The sequence below is a fragment of the Fusarium keratoplasticum genome, chromosome 1 (genome assembly GCF_025433545.1).
Source record: "Fusarium keratoplasticum isolate Fu6.1 chromosome 1, whole genome shotgun sequence".
NCBI classification, from domain to species: domain Eukaryota; kingdom Fungi; phylum Ascomycota; class Sordariomycetes; order Hypocreales; family Nectriaceae; genus Fusarium; species Fusarium keratoplasticum.
The window spans coordinates 1,944,460-1,971,089 of record NC_070529.1 but is presented as its reverse complement, the minus strand read 5'-3'; the positions used below and the strand labels follow the sequence as shown (position 1 = coordinate 1,971,089).

At 54.4% G+C, this 26,630-nt stretch overlaps 7 protein-coding genes and 1 pseudogene across 8 annotated transcripts, besides 1 other annotated feature; 2 read left to right on the top strand and 6 right to left on the bottom strand.

Moving 5' to 3' along the window:
- Positions 1-614: 614 nt before the first annotated feature.
- NCS57_00058600 (Threonine--tRNA ligase) lies at positions 615-3,278 on the bottom strand (the record flags this gene model as incomplete). The annotated part of the gene is made up of 8 exons (XM_053050670.1): positions 615-769; positions 829-1,492; positions 1,542-2,117; positions 2,175-2,442; positions 2,494-2,629; positions 2,685-2,900; positions 2,982-3,063; positions 3,150-3,278. The coding sequence occupies 8 exons, from the start codon at positions 3,276-3,278 to the stop codon at positions 615-617; spliced, it is 2,226 nt and encodes a 741-aa protein (XP_052919185.1).
- A 632-nt stretch (positions 3,279-3,910) lies between these two features.
- On the bottom strand, positions 3,911-4,772 carry NCS57_00058500 (HIT-type domain-containing protein; the record flags this gene model as incomplete). Its single annotated transcript, XM_053050669.1, has 2 exons — positions 4,502-4,772; positions 3,911-4,452 (listed from the first exon to the last, which is right to left on the bottom strand). The coding sequence occupies exons 1-2, from the start codon at positions 4,755-4,757 to the stop codon at positions 3,911-3,913; spliced, it is 798 nt and encodes a 265-aa protein (XP_052919184.1). The 5' UTR covers positions 4,758-4,772.
- Positions 4,773-5,226: 454 nt separating this feature from the next.
- On the top strand, positions 5,227-5,699 carry NCS57_00058400 (uncharacterized protein; the record flags this gene model as incomplete). The annotated part of the gene is made up of 3 exons (XM_053050668.1): positions 5,227-5,360; positions 5,425-5,530; positions 5,625-5,699. 3 exons carry the CDS (start codon positions 5,227-5,229, stop codon positions 5,697-5,699), a joined length of 315 nt encoding a protein of 104 aa, XP_052919183.1.
- A 651-nt stretch (positions 5,700-6,350) lies between these two features.
- Positions 6,351-7,995, bottom strand: NCS57_00058300 (Protein disulfide-isomerase; the record flags this gene model as incomplete). Its single annotated transcript, XM_053050667.1, has 3 exons — positions 6,351-7,512; positions 7,572-7,788; positions 7,857-7,995. 3 exons carry the CDS (start codon positions 7,993-7,995, stop codon positions 6,351-6,353), a joined length of 1,518 nt encoding a protein of 505 aa, XP_052919182.1.
- Positions 7,996-10,248: 2,253 nt separating this feature from the next.
- NCS57_00058200 lies at positions 10,249-11,807 on the bottom strand (annotated as a pseudogene). The gene is made up of 2 exons: positions 10,854-11,807; positions 10,249-10,788 (listed from the first exon to the last, which is right to left on the bottom strand).
- Positions 10,249-11,807: a sequence feature.
- Positions 11,808-13,448: 1,641 nt separating this feature from the next.
- On the bottom strand, positions 13,449-14,632 carry NCS57_00058100 (Peroxidase; the record flags this gene model as incomplete). Its single annotated transcript, XM_053050666.1, has 3 exons — positions 13,449-13,670; positions 13,729-14,102; positions 14,155-14,632. The coding sequence occupies 3 exons, from the start codon at positions 14,630-14,632 to the stop codon at positions 13,449-13,451; spliced, it is 1,074 nt and encodes a 357-aa protein (XP_052919181.1).
- Positions 14,633-16,891: 2,259 nt separating this feature from the next.
- Positions 16,892-19,332, bottom strand: NCS57_00058000 (uncharacterized protein; the record flags this gene model as incomplete). Its single annotated transcript, XM_053050665.1, has 5 exons — positions 19,147-19,332; positions 18,864-19,079; positions 18,708-18,811; positions 17,117-18,319; positions 16,892-17,063 (listed from the first exon to the last, which is right to left on the bottom strand). The coding sequence occupies exons 1-5, from the start codon at positions 19,216-19,218 to the stop codon at positions 16,892-16,894; spliced, it is 1,767 nt and encodes a 588-aa protein (XP_052919180.1). The 5' UTR covers positions 19,219-19,332.
- Positions 19,333-20,777: 1,445 nt separating this feature from the next.
- NCS57_00057900 (Phosphoinositide 5-phosphatase) lies at positions 20,778-24,914 on the top strand (the record flags this gene model as incomplete). Its single annotated transcript, XM_053050664.1, has 4 exons — positions 20,778-21,424; positions 21,471-23,296; positions 23,362-23,581; positions 23,639-24,914. 4 exons carry the CDS (start codon positions 20,778-20,780, stop codon positions 24,912-24,914), a joined length of 3,969 nt encoding a protein of 1,322 aa, XP_052919179.1.
- Between the last annotated feature and the right edge of the window lie 1,716 nt (positions 24,915-26,630).

The following is a 26,630-nucleotide window of genomic DNA, read 5'->3' as shown; positions in this document are numbered from 1 at the left end:
CTTAGCCTCACTCAATCTGTTGCTTGCTTGCTCTCCAATCTACACGACAGCACAGCACAGACTCTGCCCCCGGTCCTCGAGGATCCCCCATCATCGACTGCATCTCCGCGCCTTTTCGTCGGTGGATCTCTCTCTTCCCGAGTTCGGCCTCCCACATCCCGATCCTCGCCTTCTTCTTCGTCCCTGTCTTGCCCCCCCGTCACCGCAAATGCATGGCACCGCACATCCGAATCTCCTCGTGACTCTCTGTGATGCATACGAGCTCAATTGCTCCTCTCCAATCCCCCATCGTCTTGATGCCCAATTTCATCATCGTGGGGGCCTCTCCTGATTGTTAGCTTCCCATGTCCAAGCTCTCACTTCGACCCCATTCTCAGCTTCACCTGAACTGGGCCTTGAGGGAACGCTCATAGATTCCCAGTGACAGACATCCTGTTCACGGGTATTCTTCTCCATTGACCGCTTCTTGAAGTCGATCGATACTTCTACATGGCATACATCTACATGTCTCGTTTCAATGTCATTGAATGATGAATCTCAAGTACGCCATCTACTTTTGCCCTCGCTCGCCCGCCGCCCCCACCCTTGATTCTCTATAACCGGGTTTCCTCTCTTTACATTTTGTTCTCCAGACGTCGCTCAACCTTGAGCTTGACAAGAGACTCAAGGGCCTCGTCGATCGGCACCAGCTCACCCTTGGTCTGGGTAGCCTGGTCGTCTCGGTTGCGGATGTTGACGGTGCGCGACTTGGCCTCCTCAGCACCAACCACTACACCATCGAGTTAGCCATTGACCCATGTTAACCATAGCCTGTCATTGTAAACATACCAAAGATAAAGTTGTACTGCTCCAGCTGACCAGTACGGATCTTCTTCTGGAAGGTGTTGCCGCTGAGGTCAACGTCAATGTACAGCTCCTTCTCCTGGAAGATCTGCTGGATCTCCTTGGCGTAGTCGTTCACCGCAGGCATAACGGGTACAACCAGGATCTGTCGGGGGCTGAGCCAGAAAGGCCACTTGCCCGCAAAGTGCTCTGCCAGCACACCAAACATTCGCTCAAAGCTGCCCAGCACAGCACGGTGAATCATGACAGGGCGCGAGTATCCCGCAGGGAGATCCTCCGAGGGGTCGCTGCCGTCGCTGACTCCGCTCTCGTCCTTGGCGGCCACATATCGGAGCTTGAATCGCCGGGGAAGGTTAAAGTCGAGCTGAATGGTACCGCACTGGTGGTCTCGGCGAAGGGCATCGTATAGAGTGATGTCGATCTTGGGGCCGTAGAAAGCACCATCACCAGGGTTGAACTCCCACTTGGCGTCGTTCTTCTGGGCAAACGACTCCAGAGCCTCCTGAAGCTTCTGCTCGGCAATATCCCAGGTGGCGATGTCACCAACGTACTTCTCAGGACGGGTAGAGAGCTTGAGCTTGAAAGAGAAGCCAAACAGGCCGTACACGGCGCTCAGGAAGTCAAAGGCAGACTCGATCTCATCTCGGATCTGTCCAATGTCAGTATTTCAACTCAACAAACAGTTTAGTCTCACGCACCTGGTCCACAGTACAGAAGATGTGGGCATCATCCTGCTGGAAACGACGGACTCGGGTAAGACCAGACAGTGCACCAGAGAACTCGTTGCGGTGCAGCACACCGAAATCGGCCATCCTCCATGGCAAGTCCTTGTAAGTGACGTCCGAGTGGGCAAAGATCTTGCAGTGTCCGGGGCAGTTCATGGGCTTCAGGCCATATCGCTCCTTCTCGACGTCAAAGGTAAACATGTTCTCCTCGTAGTGGCCCCAGTGACCAGAGATCTTCCACAGATCCGCCTTGTACACGTTGGGGGACATGACCTCAGTGAAGCCACGTTTCCGGTACTCGCCCTTGAGGAGGTCCATCAGGGCATTGTAGATGCGCACACCGTGCGGCAGGAAGAAGGTGGATCCAGGAGACACCTCGTCGAAGAAGAAGAGCTTCTGGTCCTGGCCAATCTTTCGGTGGTTGCGCTTGGCGGCCTCGGCCAGGAAGTGCTTGTACTCCTCGAGCTGCTTCTTGTCGGGGAATGAGATACCAGCAATTCGCTGGACGGACTCGTTGTTGCTGTCACCAAGCCAGTAGGCGGCAGAGTTCTGTCTTTGTTAGCTCCCCTGTCCTGTTTAAAAGCTTATAGGCCCAGGAACACGTACCCTGAGAACGGAAAAGGCCTTGATGTTGCCGGTGGTAGGAACATGAGGTCCACGGCACAGATCAATCAGGGGTCCACAGCGGTAGACAGTGCTCTTTGTGCCATCGGGGACTCGCTGGTTGATGAAATACTCCTTGTACTTGCTGTACTTGAACATCTCGAGGAGCTCATCCTTGGTCATCTCGAGGCGCTCAAAAGGCTGCTTCTGCTTGATGATGCTGTTGGAGAGCTGCTCCAGAGCCTTCTTGTCCTCGTCGGCAATCACTTGCCTGTCGTCTTGTTAGTATGTGATTGCAGAGAGCAGCACCAAGTAAACATACTCTCCCATGTTGGCCATATCATAGTAGAAACCTGGGGGGTCCTCAGTGGGGGGACCGTTGCAGAGGTAGCATCCAAAGCGTCGCTCGGCAGCCTCTCCGAGAATGTGGGCAGACGAGTGCCAGAAGACCTTCTTGCCTGTCTCGTGCGTCAGCCGCGCCGTTCCCCACTTGAGTTTACAATACAATTCTACCTTCGGGGTGCTCAAAATCGAGGAGCTCGAGCTTGCAGCTCTTCTCGAGGGGTCGGGTCAGATCCCACAGCTCGCCGTCGACGAGGGAGATGACGGTGCGCTCAAGGAGCGACTTGGAGATGCCCTTGGCGATGGAGAAGGGGGTGGTCTCCCACGAGGTTCCGGTGTGCTCCTTGCCATTGGGAAGAGAGATGATGATTTCCTCGCGAGGTTTCTCTGCAGTCGTGGTCAGTCGATTCGATTCGAGACGCGAGTCGTGGCAAAGCCGGATAGGATTGTTTTTTCTTCACCACGCACCAGCGATTTCGGCCTCCTGTCGAGCCTTGATCTTGTCGAAGAGGTCGAGTCGGTGCTGAATGAACTCGGGGAGATCTGGTAGCTACGACGTGGGTTAGCAATGGGGTCGCCATGGCCATGATGCCATGTTTCTCTCGGCGGGCGGCCAGCAGAGGGAGGGGCACAAACCTCAAGGCCAGAAGACTTTCCACCCTTGGCGGGCTTCTTCTCCTTGGGCTGCTTGGCGGGGCGGGAGGGCAGGCTCTGCTCGGGGGCGCCCTCGGCCACGTTCACAGCGTCGGCTTGTTCGGACGACATGATGAGGACTTGCAAGATGTTGCAGTTGTGGTGGGAGAAGTTGCGGTCTTGGGTCTGTCTTCTCGATGAATGGCGGGGCACAGGGGGCATTAAACGCTAGGTGGGGTTGAGTCACTGAACGAGTTTGACAGGGGTCCTGGTGTTGTTATCGGCGGCTCAGTCTTATCGGTAGATCCTCGGTGGCCAATCAATCTGCCCACTCTGTCTGCGTAACCAGTCTGGACTGACAACTATTGACCATCATGGCGCCTTCATCTCGGTCTTGAGCGTCCGTCTGTATGCTATTTTGGGGTTGACTCCTGAGAGCAATCTTGCATATCTGTCAAGGCCTCATATCATTGGCCTCCTGAGAGCATGTTGAAGCTTCTCTCACCGTCGTATCGATCTGGTACGGCCACAACGGTATCGTTCCGCAAATGATCAGTGCTTCGAAACACCATGTACAGTCATCACAGACATATTGGACACCCAGGCTCAGATCCGAAATCGCAATCTGACTCATGTTCAGTAATTCCCATGTTCCAAGCTCATCCAGGGGTATCAGGCCATTCTCTAACCCAGTAGCTCCGTAACTCCTTACCGTATCATCGTATCATAAATCCCATACAAAGCACACGCAAACGAGCACTCTCTTATAGCCCATACCGTGTGACACACTCCTCCTTGTGCGCTTCCAGACAGTCCAGCGCGCAGACTCTTGTCCCGCACTTCATACACCTCACACGTCCCCAATACCCGCAAACTGAACAAAACACCCTCGTCGGGTATCTCGGATCCCAATTGCCCGTCGCTTCACCATAGTTTAGAGGCGGGTGGGCCAGAAGCTTGCGCAGCTCTTCGTCGGACGGCATTTCAGGCACGCATGACATTAGCAGCGGGTCGTCATCGCCTGGGTGTGATGTCGGGGGAGGTTTTGAGGATTCCGAGAGGACGGGCGGGAGGTTCACGTCAGTCATTGTAATGTCTTCGTCCTGCGCGGGTTGACGAGATGATGTGGGAGTATCTCTCCTGCTGCCCGAGGACCGCTTGTTGTTTGCGCCAGCCGTGTTAGATCGAGAGAGGGCGGGATTCGACTCTGCTAGTGCTTGCATCGCGAGGAAGTCGTCAAGGTGATTGCCAAAGGTTTTTTGCGACTGCAAGATCTTGCGAACATTGGGCGTATGCTTCCCTTGGGCTGTCCAAGTTAGCTCCAGAGCCGACGAGCAAGACCATCATTCACATACCTCTCCCACTTTTGACCGGCAACGGTATGGTATTGTCTCTTCCACCATCCTTATCCAATGCCTCGACTTCTTTTCGTATCTTGGTATCTTGCCGCGCCGTCAAATCGCTGAGGGTTAGGCCGGGCGCATTCCGGGCGCGCTTCCTGTTGGTAGGCGCCGTCGAGCGGCTGGCGATAGTGTTGTCGGGGACATAGGCCCAGCCCGGAGCCGATGTTGTCTTGGCGCTGGCGAGCTCGATCACTCCAAAGTTGTTCATTGCAGGTTTGTTGATGATGCCTTGGAAGCTTGCGAAGTTGGCTCGTGAGGATGCTCCAACGTTTTGTTTCGCGAAAGCGACCCCCTTGACATTCGACACCCTTCAGAGTTATTTGGCCAATGGATAGGTTAGGATAAGAGCTCGAACAAAAGTGGGTCTTCAATCATCCCAAGTTCGGGTTAGCGCGCAGCTCAAAGCCTTGTGGTTGGCTGATAGCTTTGAAGGTGTGGACTGCAAAGGGTGTTCACGCATCAAACTCGCATCGGTCGGAAAATCAGCCGGAGCCGTTGCTCCCCTCGCAAGACGTGACGTAGCCAATCACGCGCAAGAACCGCCCAGCGAAGCACAACCGCTCAGAATATTCCGAGCACCCGACGGGTAGCACCTCTGACGTCCATCGCCCATCACAGCCAGCTTCTCTCGCCTCTTAAACACCGCAATCCCCCGTCGCCCACCCACCCACGAAACAATGTCCCTGCCGTCAAGAGTCCTCCTCTCCAGCAGCCGTGCGCTCGCTGCGCGGAGCTTCCACACCTCCGCCCGACGAATGGCCGACGCCGCGCCTCTGCCGGCCCGGAAACCCATGGGAGCTTTCCGGGGAGGGTGAGTCGGGACGAGAACCTCCAGCTCTAGGAAATTGGAATTGGCTAACCAGATCGTCCGCCAGCCTCTTCGGCTTCCTTCTCGGCAGCTTCCTCTCCGGCAGCGCCGCCTACAGCTACCTCCTCAAGGAGTACAAGACGGCCAACGACCTCTTGACCGAGGACATCTACGTGCGTAACCAAAGGGATGAGGCAATTGATAAGCAACGACCTCGATTCAACCCCGTCCGACCTTGCGATCTGGAAGCTGACCCCACCATCACAGACCCTCCAGGCCTCCGTCACCCGCCTCAGCAACTACGTCCAGGCCCTGGAGACAAAGACGCAGGGCAAGAAGTAATGGGTTGATACAACAAGAGAGGTGGAAAAGTGTATAAAAGGGGATCCAGACCAGGGCGAATCTCTCCTCGAAATTGCCGGGTTGACGTGGTGGAATCAGAATGGCCTGGTCACATTTCTTTACATCTCGAGGCAATTGACGAAGAGGAGGAGAGATCGAGGGATTTGTACGATTCTGTCCCACGTTGCGGACGTGTTTGTAAGCCCGATTCATAAACATATACGACTTACGCAATCCGATAATACGCTAGGCTGCAGTCATGACTTAAACTCATATCTTGATTGTGAAGACTGGGAGACAGGCCATAGACTGAGGTCTAGTGCGCTACGGATAGACGGACCCTGAAACCTCCAAACCATCAGCCTCCTGTATGCTCGGCTTTCAAGTCGTTGGGGCCGAGCAAATGACAGGCCACGCAGTGATGGTCAACTTTCACTCACATTCCTCATGTTTGCAACAAATCATGGCACGGTTCGGTTCAGGAACAAGCAGTAGAGTGTATCAAGTGGTAGTCAATCATCATTGTCCAATTTTGCCACGGAAACTAGTAGCAAATCTCATCAGAGGTGCCATCAAACGACAGCACCATCAAATCCCGCGCCCGTGAAATCAGATAAGCCCCTTTTAGTATACTAATATGACATCATGTGTTTACAGCTCATCATGGCCATCGGCCTCCTTCTCCTTCTCAGCCTCCTTCTTCTCCTCACTGGCGGCGGGGGCAGCCTCCTCAGTGCCCTCCTCCTTGGCGGAGAGCTCGGCCTTGTACTTGCCGTTCTCCTTGATGAACTCAGCGAGGTCCTCAACAGTGCGGGAGCCCTGGTAGGTGACGGGAGCGTCCTTGCCACCAGCGGGGTACAGCTTGATGGTGGGGAAGCCCTGGATCTCATCGGGAACGTCGTTCTGGGTGGCATCAACCTTGGCGATGACAACCTTGTCCTTGAACTCAGAGGCAGCGAACTGGGTAGCAAGCTCATCGTACTTGGGGGCGAGAGCCTTGCAGTGACCGCACCAGGGAGCGTAGAACTCAATCAGGACATCCTTGGTGTCGTCGAGGACGATGTCGTTGTAGCTCTTGGCGACGACGACAGTGACGGGACCCTCCTGGGTCTCGGGGATGGGCTCAGACTTGATGCTGGGCTCAATCTTGCCCTCAGAGAAGTCCTCAACGAACTTGGCGATGTTGTCGTGGGTGATCTCCTTCTCCTGGTCGAAGGGGAACTTCTGGTTCTTGGCAATCTCCTGGATAGCGAAAGAGGGGAACTTGTCGGTCTTGAGGTTCAGGTTGCCAGCGTGGGCACCGAAAGCCTTGGCGTCAATGGTGGCAAAGTTGATCTTGCCCTTGTACTTCTCAGCAATGGGCTTGATGGCGTCACCGAGCTCCTTGCGCTCCTCAGCGGTCTCGGAGAAGATGTAGGCCAGGGGGATGCCGGCAGACATGTAGCCGGCGTAGGTCTCAGGGCCAACCTCGCCAATGAGAGGGGTGGCGGAGGTGGAGATAAAGGACTCGATGGCCTCAGCCTCGAACTTCTCGGTGAAGGTGTTCTTGCCCTCATCGAAGGCCTTGTAGACAACCACGGCGGGGGCCTTGACGCCCTCAGCCTCGGCAACGGCGGCGTCGTTGACGCCACCGAAGAGGTAGGTGTCGCGGAGACCCTCAGCGATCTTGGAGAAGGTCTCGTTGGAGGCCTTGTCGTCGGCGTTGATGTAGGCGATGACGACGACCTTGTCGGCAGTCTTGAACTCCTCGAGGGTGTCCTTGGTGAGGATGGAGACAGCAGGGAGGGACTGCTTGATCATGTAGGAGGTGATGCTGGAAGATGCCATGTTAGCAGGCGAGCTATCGACGGTCTCCGGGGCAGGTCGACTTACCCAGCAGCCTTGCGCTGACCGCTGTAGGGAGTGATGTTGTCAAGGCCACGGAAGACCTTGAGGGTGGGGTAACCCTCGACACCAAAGTTCTTGCAGAGGTCGGCCTCCTCGGTGCAGTCAACCTTGGCAAGCTTGATGTTCTTCTCCTTGAGGGTAGTGGCAGCCTCCTCGTACTCGGGGGCGAGGGCCTTGCAGTGGCCGCACCAGGGAGCGAAGACTGTTGGAGATCATGTTAGCCAGCTGCAGAAGGCGGGGTGAGCGGGCGGGGTGTCAATCGAGACTTACACTCGGCAAGGACAAGGTCGTTGGACTTGATGAACTCGTCAAAGGTGTCCTGGGTGAGCTGGTGGACATCCGAGTCGGCGGCGGAGGCATAGGCAGCCAGAGCCGCCATGAAGCCGCAGGCGATGCGCTTGTGATACATGATGGGCCGTCTGATGGGTATCCTAGAAAACACAAAGAAGGGCTTCGCTGGGAGACGGGCAAGGGAAAGGTCAATGATATGGGGGGAGGAAGGAAAGGAGGAGGAGATGTTCGAGATGGGAGGATGGAGGCGGAGAGTTTTGTACTTGTACTTGAGGACAGGTAATCCAATGGATCAGTCAGTGGTTCAAGCACTCTCAGTCAAGGCTGTACCTAAGCTGCTGCTGCGGCTGCGACGTGCGGCTGGGCTGGGGTCTGGGTACATGGAGGTGGGCTGGGGGGCGATGAATGGATGGATGGAGGGGCTCAATTGAACAAGTGTCCCCTTTGGCGGCTGGATTGGATTGATCATCAAGCCCAGGCAGCGCGGGCAGCACCAGCCGGACCTGCCCTGAGCACCTGCAGTTGGCAGCACGGCCCCATGGGCCCCTCCAGCGGGCGGGCTAGTGGGTCTTTCAGCGGGTTGTGGCGCATCCACAGGGCAGCTCTGGCCTATGAGGGCCCCTGCACCGCCTGGAAGGGGACCTGCCCACCCCACCTGTACCTTCACCCCCAGGTGCTGCGGTGCTTGTAGGGACCTTGGATCGCCGGGTCCCATTCATGGATGGATGGTATGGCATGGTATGGCACGGCATAGGCATCAGCTGGCGTTAATCCTTATAAATCCGGAGTGCTAACCTCTAGAATTATGTTGGATAGGCCGAATCAGTAGACTTGATGCGCTTCCAGCTCTTGTCCATCCTCTACGTGTCTATCATGGCTGCAACTCCAAGCTCCACGTATTCATTCCCGTCCTCTCTCAAATGAGGAACCTTAATGTCGACGGACGTGCAAAAACACTTTCCCAATTGAGCCGCAACGGGATATTATCTTCCGAACGAAGGGGCGCATGGGAAGGCGAACCCTGTCAACAGAGCAGACAAAAGACGTTCGAGTTTTTGGCTGAGTGGTGGCGATTGACTCGTCTCACCGGGAGGGTAAAAGAAGAGGCCACGTCTCTAGGTTTAGCTACAATATCTGGACTATCCATCCAAGCCCAGCCCAGCCAGGCCGAGGCCCCCTTTCTCAGTGGGAACTAGGTCATAATTGAGGAGGTTAGCAACCTGGAAGTGGGTGGTATTGTCCGTAAAGCTGTTGATGCCTCCATTGTTGACCGAGCAATGATCCCAGTTTGCTGCTCTGTTTCCGGAATACTACTGTCATCACTGCTGCCCGGAATATCTGCTTACTGTCAGACACCCCGAGGATTATTAATGTCGACATCTCTTCTCGTAACAACTGTCTCCTGGAGCTTCTTGTTCCCCCGTGCCGGTGTTGTAGTCATGAGGCTGCCCGCGGCGCCGGCAAATAGTGGACGAGACTATTGCCTGCAATATTGGTAGCCCCGTCGGTCATGACGCCTCTCGAAGCCGCCACTCACTATATCAAAGACCGACCTCTCTCTTTTCCCCCCCGTCAGTGACCGATCTTTCTCATGGGCAGTGACTAACTGAAAAGATGTAGCATCCATCAAACAAGACCATTCACCGCCTAACACGGGAGTCCGTGACGGGGGATAATAGTGAGGCAAACATCCAACATCCATCCCCAGCCTTTTCGCTCGGCTCATCAAGATCCACTCATGACCGTCCGGCCCCACCAAGGACCGTCGGTCTCGCCTGGTCAGCTCCACCACAGCAGAGAGGTTGAGAAGCCGGCTCCAGATAAGGTTGTCATGACCCAGTCATGCCTAGTGTGTGACAACTTCTAATCCAGCCCCTTGCAAGCTCTATGCCATGTTGTCCGAGCTCTGGGAGAAGTCGGCCTTGCGTGGGTGGCTGTTGATGCCTTCAGTGTGTCCCCAGAGGGTGTCCGGAACCACGGGCAGAGATTCCTCAGCATGGATATCTTTAAGCTTCAGGTAATTACACAAATATTAACTGTGCCTCCCTGTAGGACAAGTTTGCTACTCCGATTGCCAGAGTCCAAAGCGGCACAGCCATGAGAATCCTTGAATCCTTCCTGGCAAAGGCATAAGGACACGTCGCTTTGATCATCATTGCCTCTATCAGACTTTCTCATGAGTTGATTCGCAACCCAAGCCTCAGATTGGCCAAGTTTAAGAGGAGTGCCTTGCATATCTTGCTCAACCTTCTACCCCTGCGACATCACTATACTGAAGTATAACTGGGGATACAGTTCGAAATCACACTCTATTGTACCTAGACTTTTATAAACGCCATCTCATCCACAAACGCCTGCATATCTCCAACCTCTACCGTCCACGGGGCTTAGGTCCCGCCCGGTGATACTGGTTCGGCCACTTGACCTCGACACCCAGCTGCTGCGCGGCGCTGAGCACAAAGTCGGGCTCCCGGAGGAACTGCCTGCCCACGAGGACAAAGTCGGCCTGGGGCTTCTCGTCCTCCTGGACGACAGACCGGGCAAAGGCGCCGTCGGCGACGAGGCCAACCGTCGCGATGAGCAGCTCCTTTCCGTCGGCGCGCAGGGCCTCGCGGATCTTGCCAGCCAGGTCCGACTGGAAGGTCTGGTGAACCTTGATCTGCTGGGCCGAAGCGTTGCCGCCGCTGCTCACGTCGAGGACGTCGATTCCGGCGGCCGGGAGCAGCTTCGCCAGGCGGATGCTGCTCTCAAGGTCCCATGAGGGCTCTCCGCTCCACTCCATCCACTCGGTGGCCGAGATGCGCAGCCAGAGGGGCATCTCAGATGGGATCACGGCGCGGACGGCCTCAATGATCTCAAAGAGGAAGCGAGTTCGGTTCTCAAAGCTGCCACCGTACTGGTCTGTCCGTTTCTGTATTACGAGTCAGCTACTCAACGTTCTTTGACCCAGCAACATGATATCAGGGGCAAACTTACGTTGGAGACGGGCGAGAGAAAGTTGGTGATCAAGTATCCGTGGGCACCATGAATCTCGATAACATCGAAGCCCGCCTTCACAGCTCTCACAGCAGCATCCTGCCACTTCTGCACCAGTTCCTTGATCTGGTCCACCGTCAACTCATTCGGCGTGGCATGGTCGTCCGCAAAGGGGACCGCACTTGGTCCAACGACATCTTCAGGCCAGCCGCCCACGCTCTCAGGCGCAAGCGTCTTCGTAGCAGTGCCGCCGATCCAGGGGGCAAGCGTGCTCGCCTTGCGGCCGGCATGGGCGAGCTGAATAGCCGCCCGCGAGTTCTGGCTGTGGATATAGTCCGTGATGCGCTTGAGGGGGGCAATCTGCTCATCGTCCCAGAGGCCAGAGTCGTTGGGGCTAATGCGGCCTCGAGGCTCAACACCGGTGGCCTCGACAAAGACGAGGCCGGCACCCTTTAGGGCGAACTGGCCAAGGTGAACAAGGTGCCAGTCGGTCAGCTTTCCATCCTGGGCCGAGTAGGTGCACATAGGAGAGACTCCGAAGCGGTTATGGAGCTCAATGCCACGGACCCGGAGGGGCTTGAAGAGAGTCGGGGCCGAAGCCGGATCAAGCGGGGTACCAGCCGGGGGCTCCTGGGCCGGGGTGAAGTAAGGAACCCCAACAGCGGGCTTGTTCTCGATGTCTTGGTTCGTCATTGTTGCGGGAGTGTGTATGACTTGGTAGTGCAGGTCCTGTGTTGCTCTGGTCGAGCTGGGGGGAGTCGAGTGGGATTTATACAGATCTCGTCCTGCTATCAGGCTTGCCTGGGGTAAATAAGGTAGCCCGTTATCGTATGAGAAGGAGCCACCAAGTGGAACACTATGCGGGAGTCGTGCTAGAACCTGGGATGATACAATTGGAGTAGAAACTGGGCGTATCCACCAAGACAAGAGTGTAAGTGAGAGGTTGACTTGATGTCGATGCTGTACTTCTGCCTGAGGTGCAAACGACCAGGGCTATATATACTGGAAACTATCTCGAGCCATCCACCACGGCAACATCTCGGTGACTTAGCCAGATCCTCAGAAGACACTCTCCTCACAAGGCTAGTATCAGTATCTTGCGCATATAACACCCCTGGATTTCTAAGCTCAATGACGTGCGAATGGACCCGATCCTCACATTTACCTCGGAGCCTAGTTGAAACCCCTCATGGTCAACAGGGTCGGCCGCCATCGCTACACCCACAGGATTGGCTCCCGACAGCCACACCGCCGTCTTGTTCCCGGATCCTTGGGTTTGGCGCTGAATAATTCAACGGCTGACAAATATAAAAACTCTCAAGTTTCTCGGGGGGTTATTTCCGATCAGGGCTGATACTACGTAGTAGACTGGTCCACAGATTTTGTTGGTTTGGTGGAGAGGAAACAGAGAATTCTACTCCATTCTTCAAGATTGGAGATCCATTGTGGGGGGAGCTTCGGGGCTGGATTCCGGACTGCGCCTGTGTGGGCAGATTCCATGTTAGTTGAGTTGGTAGACCAATGATAGCAAAGAGATGTGTCTCTTGAGTCGTTGACGACCTTTCACGCATCTCAACTCTCATGATAGATGTCATGATGGGCATTTGCGTAGGTAGAGCAAAGTTTTCCTCGCACTGTTCCTCGCCACCGTTATCATCGGCACCACCGCACATGGCTGAACCGTGAACGAACATTCCAGAAGTCAACTCGACCTCTTCACCATGATGAGATGTCGTTGTTTCTTTCGCCCGAGATCAGTCAGCAGTTCCACTTCCCCTGCGTAGCATTAACGGGTGAGATTGCACCCAGGTCAGCAACTCGGCCGAGTTTGCCGGTCATCGTCCCTAGTCGGGCCCGAATCGTTCAGTCAGGGCAGAGGCAGCTCCTTTACACATGCTGACTTGCTGGTTCGGAGGCTGTATGGGCACCAGGCTTGGTCGACCACCATGATGTGGCCATGGATGGTGTCCTCTTACTAGAAACAGGTTAAGATATGTCTGATTAAGTGATATCCTCTCAGATCATCTACACTAAATAAAGTTGGCTTGCTACTTTACTAAAAGGGCATATCTCAAGTATGTATTATTGCCTAAAAGGGACACTCGATAACTCACATTACTTTGAGGTTATCTACATTTGACCCCAACTCGCTAGTCCATCACAGGATCGTTTCATCAACCAGTATCGTCACCCCCGAAACCTTCTACAGGGCTAGCGGTTGGTGTGGCAGATGCAGGAACAGATCCAATCATCATCAGAGGCTTCGATGGCTGGACGTCATGAAGCCGTCATGGCTGCTACCCCGGATCGGCCCGTCGTCTTGCACCCTTGCGCCTCTCATAAACTCAATATTCAACATCATGGCTTCATCATGGGTCAAAAGAAATTCATTTTGCTCTCTACCATACATGATAGACATAATAGCGCCTTCACATGCGTGACAAATGGTATGAGTCGGCAGGCTATCCAACCTGCTTCTAATGATTACAAGTCAAAACTCCGGATATCGCTCCTTCAAGTCCATCAACCGACATGATGACCAGATCCAGTTCCGTATAAATCCTACAATACATCTTTTCCTAGATCATTCGCCCCTTACGAATCGTAAGTGGGCTTGAAGGTCCATCGCTGGTTCTCAGTGCCCTGGGCGAAGGGAACACCAAGCTCGAAGAGTCGGAGAACGACATCCGAGAAGTCCTTGAAGAAGGCGTCGTTGTCCTTGGCGTACTTCTCGACGAAGGGCTTGAGCTTCTTGTCCTGGACAAGAGCCATATCGGTGGGAAGCATCATCAGGGTCTTGGTCGACTTGTCCTCATACTATTGGGAATTTCAGTCAGCAATTGCATTCTTACATCATTGCGGAGTATAGTCTCACCTGAGCAGGGCCGTTCCACTTCTTCCACTGCCACTTCTCCTCAATGAGAAGACGGAAGTAGTCGTTGGTCAGGACAGTAGGAGAGAAGGTCCAGGGTCCGTCGAAGCCGGATCGGTCAGTGTGGCATCGGCCAAGAGCGTGGGCACCAGAAAGAGCCACGATCTCCTGGTCGTTGAATCCCATGCGGTAGAAGATGTCTCGCAGGTGGTTGGAGCTCTTGGTGGCGTCGGGAAGACGGCCATCGGGAGTGCAAGCAGCGACATCACGGTCGCTGCGGCCAGGTCGGTAGGGGATAATAGGACCCTGCATCTCCTGGATGGCGCAAACACCAGCAAGGATCCAAAGATCAGAGTAGGTGATCCAGGGGAACTTGGCTACAGAACTTCTTAGCATGTAGTACTTCCAATGAGTGGCCAAAGAACTCACCCTTGACAGGCTCAAGGAAGTTGCGAGCAGCAATCAGACCAGCATTGGCACCGTGGTCGGACTCGGGGGCGAATCGCATGGTAGCACCGTTGCTGCCACCAGTGCCAGTCTCCTTGTCGTAGGTGCCGCTGGCGTGCCAGGCAAGTCGGAGGAGGACGGGAGCGTAGCTACCATCATCATAGTCATCCTTCTCCTCCAGGCGGTTGGCAATCTCGTTGTAGACCTTCTGGTAGTCGTCCTTGGTAGGGTTGAAGACCTTGGGGGTGGCGGAAGCTCCGTTGGCGTAGAAGTAGTAACCAGCACCACCAGCAACAGCGGCACCAGTGAGCCAGATCCAAGCCGAAGAGGACTTCTGGGCAGGCTCAGAGGAGTAGTAGCGGCGGCCGTGCTGACGGAAGACCTGACGAGGAGCAACGGAGAAGCTGCGAGTAGAGGCGCGGGTGGCCGCACGGGCGAACTGTCGGGTAGCGGAGGCCATCTACAATGCAAAAGAGCTTGTCAGCTTGGGGGAACTGTTATGATTTGGGAGGATAAAGGTCATGGGTAGAATTTGAGCACATGGCGTTATCTTTCCGAGAACAGGAGCAAGCAGAGAGCTCGCTGAGCTACGAATGGAAGGGAAACGCAATTAGAGATAAGAACATACCTTGATTGTGAGCGACGGTGAAATGATAGGACGCTAGAAAGATGCTGCTTCGTACAGAGAGGGAGGGAAGAGGAAGAAGAAGGAGAAGTGAAAGGATAAGATCTGAGACGGGAGATGGAAGGGAATGCCGGGTGTTTTGGGGAGAACCTGGACCAGGCGCGGGGAGGACGGGCAAGACGGGCACCCTCCGTGTCCAGGCGTTTGATTCACACAGAGTCCAGCTGGAGAGTCCCCGGCGCCGAGTCGCCGACGCGATCCATAGAAGGCCGCAGAAGGAGCTGCCCTGCTCTGCTCCTGCCCTGCCCAGGCCGGCGGTTAGTGTCGAGGTACCGAGGTACCCTCGCGATATCACCCCAGCACCTGGCCGACAGCTGTCTCGAGACGGCTACGGCGAGCGTCACAGGCTGCTGAAGCTTCACGGCTCCCAGGTACCTCCCCTCCCGATAGAGCAGGTAGAGTACATCCGGGTCCAAGAACCGAACGGGTGCATTGAAATTGATTGCCCGTTATTGGACAATTTCGTGTACTCGGCCCAGTCGATAACGGACCCGCGGCGGGGGGAAACGCCCTTGTGGAGCCGGTGGATATGGTGGAGATGCTTGGTCATGTTGATTTTCTTTCCTCTTAGAGGCTGGCTGGCGAGAAAGGGTAGAGCTCGCAGGGAGAGACAGGGATTGCGACGTAGTACAGAGGGAGCAGCAAAACAAGCGTTATTCCTGACGATGTCCTGAAAGAGGAAGTAGAGACAGCAAAGACCCCTTTCGTCGTTGGTCAATGTGAGCCACGAGGTGGCAGACCATCAGAGTTCAACTAGTCAGGTCTCGAGAAAAATTCTCAGAAACCTAACCCTCCCACCATGACTTCAATCTTGACGTGAGGGGGACCCTGAGAAAGTCTCACCTCCGCGACAACCTAGTCAGACAGGCCAGAAGGGCACATAAAAACCCCCGGCGGCGAGGGCGGAGTGGCACCCGACCCGAACGGACGCCCTCCCGCATGAGCCCTCCTCTTCTTCTGCAATGACTCGAGTCGGCCATGATATCACGACATTGTCGATTTTTCAGTCTCCAATTGTTTCTTATCACTGCTCCCCCCTCTTGCGATCAAAGATCCCCTCCTCATGGTCCTCCCAGATTATCCACCTCTTACCAATGGACAAAGCAATGTGAAGAAAACTCAAATCCTCGCTTTCAATCTTACATGCTCCATGTGCATGATTTGTCATGCTCGACTCCAGACACACCAGGAATGGTGGACTCGGCCAGTGGCAATCCCTGCCTGGGCCTTTCTGGGGTTGATTGAATTCCAAATTCTAACATCCTTGCAAGGCCAGCAATTGTGCCGCCAACTTTCGTCATATCATCTAGTTGAATTTGCCGAGGTCAAGTTCCGAATACTTCAACGGCTCTTATCAATATTCATCTTTAACCACCAAGTATAGAAGATATCCAGCTCATCCACTCCCCAAGAGTTCGCTCGAGGTCTCTACAGTTTCTACTCAGTCCTCCTCCCCCACTCCTGTCCTCCTCGCCTTTCTTCTCCCTCCCACTCCAACCCGCTTAAGCTAGCAGCCAAATAGACGTCCCATCGGATGCAGCCGGTACTCGTCGGAACTTCCGAATACCGTTGGCCACTTGCCGACAATCCTCCGCTGGATGCCGGGCACACCCCGCGTTCATCCCGTCAAGAGATCTGTATCTGTCCGTAGCTGCACTCCGCATTTCAGGGATGCATCGACCTGGTAAGCGTCGCCGATGCCTTCTGTTCGGGAACTAGTCCCAGATTCCCACGTGCCGGACCTCTTCTCCATGAGATCCTGTCTTCCAAGCGAGCAAAGTAATCTTGTTCCATGTATTTACTGTGCCTATCCTTATCCATTACCTGTTTCAATCCAGAGCATCCAGCCAGGACCAGGGAGCCGAATAGCTACGTCTTCCGCTATTCGCATCCATCCAAACCCCTATTGCTATTCGCAGGGGCGCCAATTATAATACAACTCAAGAATACCACACTTGATTATATCCTCCTCTCGATTCTGCGCCTCAAACACCGCTTTTCATCTTCTCCGGTCTTCAAACCCCCATCCTTTCTTTAGTTGAAATCCACGTTGCCCTGAGCATTTGGATCTGGCTCCCCATGGGTCTCATAGAAGTGAACGTATCGAGCCTCAGCTTTCTGCTTGCTCGTCTCATCTAGCTCAACTCGAGCGGCACCGTTCTCCTTCAGACCCTCTCCCACGGATAGCTTAGCTACCGAAGATGGTCTATAATGCAATTAGCAAACAGATCACTGCAATGGCATCGGTTGACTACTTACCCGAAGATCTCTCGGTCGACTTGCAAGAATACCTTCATGGCATCCTTGTCACCACGCTCAACAAGGTAGGTGAGGTACACTTCTGTGAGCTCCTTCTTGACCGATGGGGAGAGATGACTTCGCTCTCGAAGCTCATCAAACACCTGCTTCATCCGCTCTTTGTGCTGTGCCTCTGTCTCCGCGCTTGTGGGCTGTTCCAGCTCGAACTGGAACCATCGGTCCCAGAACAACCGGCTGTCTGCATACCACTGCACGTTCTTGATGAAGACACCACGGGCCTCTTCCACAGAGCCCTTGGCCTTCCAGAGAAGTAGGGCCCACTCCGCAACCAAGGCGGCCTTGGTGTAGATGTCCACTGTGGGAGCATCAATCTGGTTCTTGTACACTTGAATGGCCGCATCAATACCGTTCTGGCGTCGCTCGACGTTGGCCCAGGACACGATGACCTCGACACAATCCGGCAACCTGAGGAGAATCGCCTCGTGGATATCGAGAGCGACCTGCACCCTACCAGCGCTCTCTTCGAAGTATGCCCACTGCATCCGGATACCAGGCCTGCTGATGGGCACAAACATGGTTGAGGCGCGCATGTAGATGTTTCGCACCTCCTCTTCCTTTCCTTCTTGGCCAGACATCCATCGAGCGAAACGGAACCAGAACTCGTCGTAGTACGCACACGTGACGAGACATCGCTCATACAAAGCGACAATTCGTGAGTAATCACCTTCGGACTCCTCAAAGTCCAAGTATTTGCGCCAGTTTGCCAATTGCGAGTGCTCCAGGGGGGTGACGTGGAAATAGGGGCGTTTGTTCTCAGACTCGTACGTCCAGCGCTTGGAAACCTCGGTCTGTGTTGCTGTAAACACCTCGTAGTACATGGCGTCGATCTTGGCACGGATATCACGCTCAACCTCCAGCTCGGGCTTTGGCGCGCCATATGCCATGGCTTCCGCCTCAACCTCGGACTTGAACCGCGCCAAGACATCAGCGGGCACAACCTCAGTCATGGGTCGGCTGTGTGACAGCGATCGGAAGCGCTCGTAGTACCTTGCATACTGGTGCATCGGGATGCGGATGATCCTCGCGTGAATCGCATAGATTCTGTCATGGGCCTCTTGGCGCTCCTCGTACTCTATGTACTTGTCCCAGAAAGGATGGGCCAGGAAATCAAGGCCGGCAGCAGTCGAGCCGCGCTCAAAGAGTCTAGTTGCTTGGGTCAGACAATGTCAATCTTGTGGAAGGGAGAACTCAGGGGGCGGGGGCGGAGAGGATTAATACAGAGGGGAAGATGGTTGTGCAAGTGAGTAGCAAAACCGAGATCAGGTTCTCCCGAGCGGGTGACGTGTAACGCAAGGACGACTTTGAGGTTTAGAACGAGCACGGATGAACATCAACAGAGCCTGGCAGAGAGCGTGAGAGAGCATCCCGGCTTAATGGGGCTACTGCAGGCATATCTCACCATCAGACATCTTGACAGTGAAGTGTGAAGCCCTCGCGGATATGTCGACCGAGACCACACGGGTCAAGCGAAATACTGCGCCGACAGGCAAGTTAAGGGGATGGGGAAGGAAATCATCCAAATGAGACTTACTCTCTGACGAGGTGTGGGTCATGGGTTGTCTCCATCTTGAAGGAGCAGTAATCCGTCCACAAGTCGACAGAATTGGTGATGCTTGCGCATCCTCTCTCGTAGACCTAGCTCCGTGTCAGCTCAGCAACATGCCTGAGGAGCATCCGAGGCACTCACCATCTCAGCAGACTCGGGGCCCGCAATGTTGAACTCCATATCGGCATACTTTTTCCAGTATCCGAACAGGAGAGGGAACTTGAGGAGGAATCTATCGTAGGCATCGCGGAAGGTAGCGAGGGCTTGGGGGCTAGAGTTGCGGTTCAAGCCACCCTCGAGGGTCTCGCAGGCTTTGATGAGGTTTTCCCAGTTCTCGAAGTTATCGGGGTCGGCTTCCTGTGGACATATGCCGGTTAGCCATCAAGATAAAACACTCAAGAGATTATATGTGGTCGAGACTCACCACCTCAGCATTGTGCTTGCGCACAGTCGCGTACTCCTCCTCGGAGCCGCCAAAGTGGCCGAAGTCACTCATGTCGCTCGAACGGCCAAAAATTCCTCTTTTTCGTGTCGCGTGATCTGATTGATGAAGCACACAGAAGGGCGATCGGGTCGAGTTCGCGGGGCGATGTATGGAGCTGAGAAAGTTGGAGACAGGAGATGACGCTCGAGGCTCACGTTCGTCGCGACAGAAAGGTAGGGGCTGGTAGTTCGCGCTGGCCGACGGTCTCTTTTGAGGGAGTACCTGTTCACCAAGTCACTTGTCAGCTCCAGCTGCACGTGCCTCGGGAAATTGCCGCACAAATTTGGCCGATTTGGGCTAGCGGGGCTCATGCAAGCAGCCAAGTGACTTGATCAAAAAGTCATTTCGGCTCATCTGCAGCCTCAAAAGGTTCATCCGGCGCAACAATCTGCCGGTTTCCTGGTGACTAAGCAGGCGCCGAGAGATTGCAGATATTTCAGTTGCGTGGGGGCCAGAGAGAAGAATCTTTTTTTTTTTCTATATCCTAAAATGAGCTGGTGATGATTCTCACATAAACATATGATAGGAAGAGAATGAACGCTCTCTTATTAGAGAGCATGATCTCAATTTCGAATCTGAAGCTCGCTTACTGTTGTTTTTTTGTTGTTTATACGTACCTACTCGCTTCGCAATCCATGGCTATCAATGCGATCCATGTCTTGTTGACAAGATCTGAGATAGAAGAGGCTGTTTGTCTTCTGGACTGAGATTTCGCATTAGGAACAGCTCGACATGTTTTAAGAGGCCAGGATGTTAACTACCGTGTTCACCATGGATCCATTGCTTGCGACCCTCCGCAGGAAGGCATTCGCCGTCTCTGGTTTGCCATTCATGGATCTGAGATACTGGATCCCAGTCACCAATGTCCACGTCGACTGCGAGTTACGCGTCCTCGACCAAATAATTGGAAGCCTATTAAAAGGGACCAGCCAACTACTCGCGTAATGCTTGTATATGCATTTGAGTCGGGATTCAAATGCATGAAGACATGGTCTCAGGATGTGCTCTATACTTATCCCTAGGCAGTGAGGCTTGTGGACGGGATTCCATCCACATGCCTCACATGGGCTGTACTAGAGCTGACCTCCATGTTTTCACCATGATTCTATTATCGTGCCAACACACCGCTCTTCCTATATCCATAGCTTGACGCCATCAAAGTAACTTGATCCTTCAAGTGGTGCACACCTTTTGACTTTTTCATCTTTTAATTATACTCCTGTCATGGCTGAGCTCCTGCCAAATAGCCTCGTCTACACGGTCTTGTGGAGCCACGTCCACTGAGAGTCCAGCCAGGGGCGTGTTTATCGTGGCACCCCAGCTCAGAAACGTCATTCGCAGTGCATGTCTAAGCGCTTCTACCATCCTCAAAGCCCAAACCTCGATACTTCATCCCAACACCAAGTCAGCGCTTCAAGGCCCAACCTCTCTCACCTACACGTCTTGAGTATTTTTCCGTTCCAACCGTCGGTCATGGGCCAGCGGAGCCTCTGATGCTGCTTCGCAATCGCTTCCTCGAACACGTCGAACCTTGAGGCTGCCCATCTCATGGTCTCCTCCTCTCCTACAAGATGGAATACTCCTCCGCTACCTGGTCTTCCCAGGCTCCCGCCCCCGAGAAATCATGCGAACTCTATATCCGCGACTACCCTCATCGCTCCATCGCCATTGTATCGTCCTCGCACGCCCTAATCCTCCGGTACACAACTTCTACCAGTGAAGCCATCGCCAATGGCTCGCTTACATCCGTCGCCGCGTCTGCGCGACCCCGCGGGAACAACGGGGAGGCTCTCGTTTCCAAGTGCATGGTCGAGTTTGCGCCTGTGTCGAAGCATCTTTTACAAGACTATCGTCGTCTGACCCATCGACCGATCTACGGAACACTTGGCTTGATTGCAGTCAGCGGCGAGGTCTTCATATCTGTCATCACGCACGCAACAAGGGCCGCCACGCTACGGCCCGGCGAGACGGTTGAGCGCATAGGCGGAGTGGCATTCTACTGTCTGAGCAGCGCGGATTACGATGACGTTGTGCCTCTTGAGTCTCTGGAGTCAGAATATTCAGATGCTGCCTCGGTGCAGTCCGGCCCTTACGGCCAGGGCCTCAGCCGAAGAGAGGTGGCTATGGAACACCCTTGTCATGACCTGCGCAACCTACTCAGCAACGGAACCTTTTACTACAGCACAGATTTCGACCTGACCAACCGAGTGCAGGACAGGTATGTCGGTTGGGACTCACGACTGGCACAACGCTCACATGGATAGACCTATCAACACCAACTCGTTTGAAATCGACAACTTCGACGATGCCTTCCTCTGGAACTCGTTCATGATCAGTCCCCTGGTACAGTTTCGGTCACGACTCATGCCTCAGGAACGGGCAGCTCTTGATTCTTCTCGAATTCTCACTTCTGCAATCAGAGGTTTCTGTAAGACAATGACCATTCCGTTGAGCTCCTCGCCCATAAAGAATGTCAAGACTGGCATGCCCTCTTTCATGACACTCATCTCGCGCCTGTCTTGTCAAAGAGCCGGGACTCGTTTCAACTCACGAGGCATTGACGACGACGGGCATGTTGCCAACTTTGTCGAGACCGAGACGACATTCTGGAGTCCGGCGGGAGTCCTGTTCTCGTATGCCCAAGTCCGTGGTTCCGTGCCAGTTTTCTGGGAGCAGGCTGCCGACCTCATCCCAGGACGTCAGAAGATCACAATAACCAGGTCTCCGGATGGTACACAGCCCGCATTCAACAAGCACTTTGAGGAGCTCGAGCAATCATACGGAGCCGTTCATGTCATTAATCTTCTCAGCGAAACCAAGCCAGGCGAGGTTGAGTTGAGCACGCTCTACCACAACGGTATTAGACACTGCCCCCTGAGCCGACCAGGGCCAGATGGCTCATGGGATCGTGCCCTCCTGCGGGAAACAAACTACGATTTCCACGCCGAGACCAAGGGGCCTGCTGGGTATGAAGCTGCTCGAGATATCCGCCGCTACATTGAGGATTCGACCGATGGCTTTGCCTACTTCCTTGCAGAGGAGACGAGTGACCCACGGGAGGACCAAGATGGCTCTGGACATGCACGCATGGTGGTTGTGCTTCAACAGGAGGGTGTTTTCCGAACCAATTGTCTGGATTGCTTGGACCGAACCAACCTCATTCAGACCATGATCTCGCAAATGGCTGTCGAAGCCTTCCTAGGACACCGAGGTGAATTTGCGGCCTCTGACTTTTGGATGAGGCACTCCAGTTTATGGGCAGACAATGGTGACTCGTTGTCCAAGACGTATGCTGGAACAGGCGCGTTGAAGTCGTCATTTACACGGCATGGGAAGATGTCTCTGTCTGGCGCTGTGGCCGATGTGCGCAAGTCTGTTCAGCGCATCTATCACAACAACTTCCTCGACCCTTCTCGACAAATCACCATCGACATGCTCCTGGGTCGTCTCGTTGGACAAGCACCGGTTCACTTGTTTGATCCCATCAGCGACTTTGTGTCTTCCGAGTTGGCGAAGCGAGGCGGCGAGTTCACTTCGTACAACGGTATTACTATATGGGTCGGCACGTTTAACCTCAACGGCCGAACAGAAGGCGTCGATCATGACCTCGGTCCTTGGCTGTTCCCAGAATCCATGGGCAATGCCCAGCCAGATATCTACGTGGTTGGCTTCCAGGAGATCGTGGAGCTTAGTCCACAGCAAATCATGAACAGTGACCCATCTCGGAAGAACCTATGGGAGCAAGCTGTCAAGAGCAACCTCAATGATCGACAGAAGCGATTAGGGGGTGAAAAGTATGTGCTATTACGAAGCGGCCAGCTCGTTGGAGCAGCGCTATGCATCTTTGTAAAGACGCCCAGTTTGGCCAACATTAAGAACGTCGAAGGCAGCGTGAAAAAGACTGGCATGTCTGGCATGGCTGGAAACAAGGGGGCTGTTGCGATTCGCTTCGATTACGCCAACACTCACATCTGCTTCGTCACGGCGCATTTGGCAGCGGGTTTTTCAAACTATGAGGATCGCAATCGGGATTATGCAACTATTCATCATGGTCTGCGTTTTCAGAGGAACCGAGGCATCGATGATCACGGTAAGCTTTGCAGAGCCGGCAGCCGCTTGCTGTATAATGGGGAGAGCACATACTAACACGAGTAGATGCCGTTATCTGGCTGGGTGATTTCAATTATCGCATCGGCTTGAGCTTGGAAACTGCAAAGGCCCTAGTCAAGAAGCGTGACTTTGAGGCCCTGTACGAGAACGACCAGCTCAACCTCCAGATGGTAGCCGGCCTGTCGTTTCCATTCTATTCGGAAGCTCGCATCACGTTTCCACCCACGTACAAGTTTGACATTGGGACTGATGATTACGATACTTCGTACGCTTGCCCATACCTACTTGTCTACTGATTGTGCTTGTACTAACTTGATCTTAGTGAAAAGGCTCGCATTCCCGCTTGGACAGATCGTATTTTGAGAAAGGGCCCTAACCTCAGGCAAATCCTGTACGACTCGGCGCCTCTCAAATTTTCAGACCACCGACCAGTCCATGCTGCCTTTGAGTGCAGGGTGAGCATCGTGGATGAATCTCTGCGGGAGTCAATCAGCCAAGAACTCTATCAGCGCCGGAAGGCCGAGGTCGGGGACGCTACAGCACACCTCGGCACAGGCGAAGACAGCGATGATGAAGACCTGATCGGATACGACTCGATAGAGCCGGGACTGCCACCGGCTAGTTCGGACCGCCAGAAGTGGTGGCTTGACAACAGACAGCCTGCTCGTGCGGCAGTGCCTGTCCCCAAGGCCAGGAATGGCCAGACGGTTTCTCTCAACCCCAACCGCCCATCGAATCCCTTTGGTCAAGCCGAGGAACCGGACTGGATATCGATCCCGAGGTCGTCTTCCAAGGCTTCCTTGTCAAGCATGTCGAGCTCGCCGTTCGAGAAGGTCAACTTACCTCATGCCATGGCATCGGCTTCAAGCATCCCCCCTCGAAAGCTACCTCCGCCATATGATCCATCGACCTTGCCAGCCAAGGTTGGACGTCTGGCCCTGATGGACGATCATGGACCAGCCAGCAGAGGAGAAACGCCGCCTCCGCCTCCACCCCCGCGGCGGCAGACTGCAGGAGCGGGACAGGGAGGCAGCAATGGCTTTGGACTTAATAGGACACAGACGCAGCCGCTGCCAACGCCCCTTCGACCAACTTCGGCAGCCTCCCACACTTCACATGCATCGCAGCAGCACGGCAAGAGTGGGAAGCCGGCGCCTCCAGTGGCAAAGAAGCCAGCACACCTAGCGACGATATCCCCCATATCAAGTCCAGTGGGAAGCCACAGCACTATAGACGATGACTTTCGTCCTCCATTGCCCACCAGGGCGGCCACGGCTAGTTTGGTAGCAAGCCCTCATCCGCACGGGACTGGGGCGGCAACCGTGCGAAAGCCCGTGGCAGGGCCAAAGCCCGGGATAAACGGCTCGAGCCCGAAGCCGTCAACTCCGGTCGGAGCTGTGGGTTTGCCCGGGATGATGGGTGGGGATGTCCGGGGTGGACGCCGAGCGGCACCACCCGTGCATCCGAAACCACACCTGCAGCAGCATCATCAGCCGCATCAACCGCAGCAGCAGGGGACGATGGATCTGCTGGGCTCGCTGGACGAGGGTCAGGAGGTGGGAGGATGGGAGACTCTGAAGCCGAGTACGAGAGCGTAGCGGGACACAGAGAGAGAAAAAGTGGTTTAGCCAAGTTAGATCTCGGACTGGGTCTGGTGGGTTTGGCGTTTTAGGGTTTCTGCGGGATTGAAGCGTTTGAGTAGGTGCAGCAACAGGTTACGCAGGTGATGGGTCCTGTAGATTTTCTGCAGCTGGGACTGGGGGTTTCAATGGGATGGAGCTCATTGGTATCGTGTGTGCCCAATGAATATCTTGCGTGTTCTGTCCATTATCTCCTCGATATCAGAACTGGCTAGGCTGCCCTTGGTGAAACCTGGTGATGAACAGGGTCGGTCTGTCTCACGACTCGTGAACCACAGCTGCATCATGTGCCCTCTCCCGTCGGTTCAGCCACAGTTCCCTTTTCCCTCGTCGAGATAGCGGACCAACGTCCAATCTCTCACCGTTAGGTTCGTCCCGCTCGATCGGCCGGTGCGCCACCCGCAAGGTCGGATGATGTACATTTCGGCCTCTGCCGGGTCTCTCTGTCTTGCCTGGTGAAGTACAAGTGGTGTGAGTTCTTATGGCAGTTACCCTGTAGAACAACGGCGGTGACCCCCTCCCTATTATCCCTTGCACCCATGTCGTGCTGGGCTACTTGACCTCATGACCACCTTGGACAAAAGCCTCGTCCCCGCAAGCAAGATCTAACCCTTGACCGAGCCGATGCCGGGCATTGGGTAGATGTTTAAACTCGGGGCATTGTTTGTCTCTGCCTTCTTTTTCTCTCCCTTCTTCCCTCCTTCTTTCAACACACTTGGGGTGGATATTTATCATCTTGCAACGCCTTTGTCCGACGTCGATAAAATCACGTCCTGCAGTTAGCCGCGATCCACCGTTTTACCTTCCGGAAGAGATAAGCTGCCTCTCTAGGTTGCCCTGCAAGGCCAAGGCCAGCAGCCCCCCATCTTCAGCACACGACCACTACTACCCCCCAAGTCCAACGGCAGAGGTCGATCTCGACGAACGGCTGGTGATCCCCTCTATTACTACCTCGTCGTCAATCATCACCAAATCTCCCCTCCCTAATTCATCCCCCGTCTAAAACGACACAGTAAGAAAATAGTCCAATAAACAAAACACAACCATCCATATTCGGATCCGCAACGAGTCCAAAAAAGACCATCAAAAGCCTTTGGTCCGCCGCCCGCCGCCCGCGCCGCGCAAATAGTCGTCGACTAAAAAGCCCGCCCCCCCCCAGATCGGAGACCGGGGGACCTGGCTTCGCTAGCTTCGCGACGGGTTCTCGTCGTGTGCAATTTCTCTCACAAGAGGTCATTTCTACAAAATCTTGGGGGGCGCCCCCCAGTTTACCGACTTCTCTCTCCTTTTTCCTCTCTCTCCTGTCTCCTCCATCCGTTGGAGAGCGACTGCCTTGAACTTTTTTGATACCCCCGAGCGAGTCTTTTCCTCTTTATTTGCTGCACGCCATCCAGGATATACCAAGACGAGGAGATACAGGACATAGTACGATTGGGGCGACGCGAGTCATTGAGAGAGACCAAGAGGCGAGACCAAAGTCAAGGCTGTTAAACCGGACACGACCATCCATCGCTGGACGTTTTGAACGCTACTTTATCGAATACGAATATCTCGAAGCAACCGAGTCATCAATCCTTTTACAACACCTCGACTCAAACCACCTACAGACTACGAGTGAAATCGCTACAAACATCAATCATCGACTACTCGATTCATTATTATCATTATCATCCT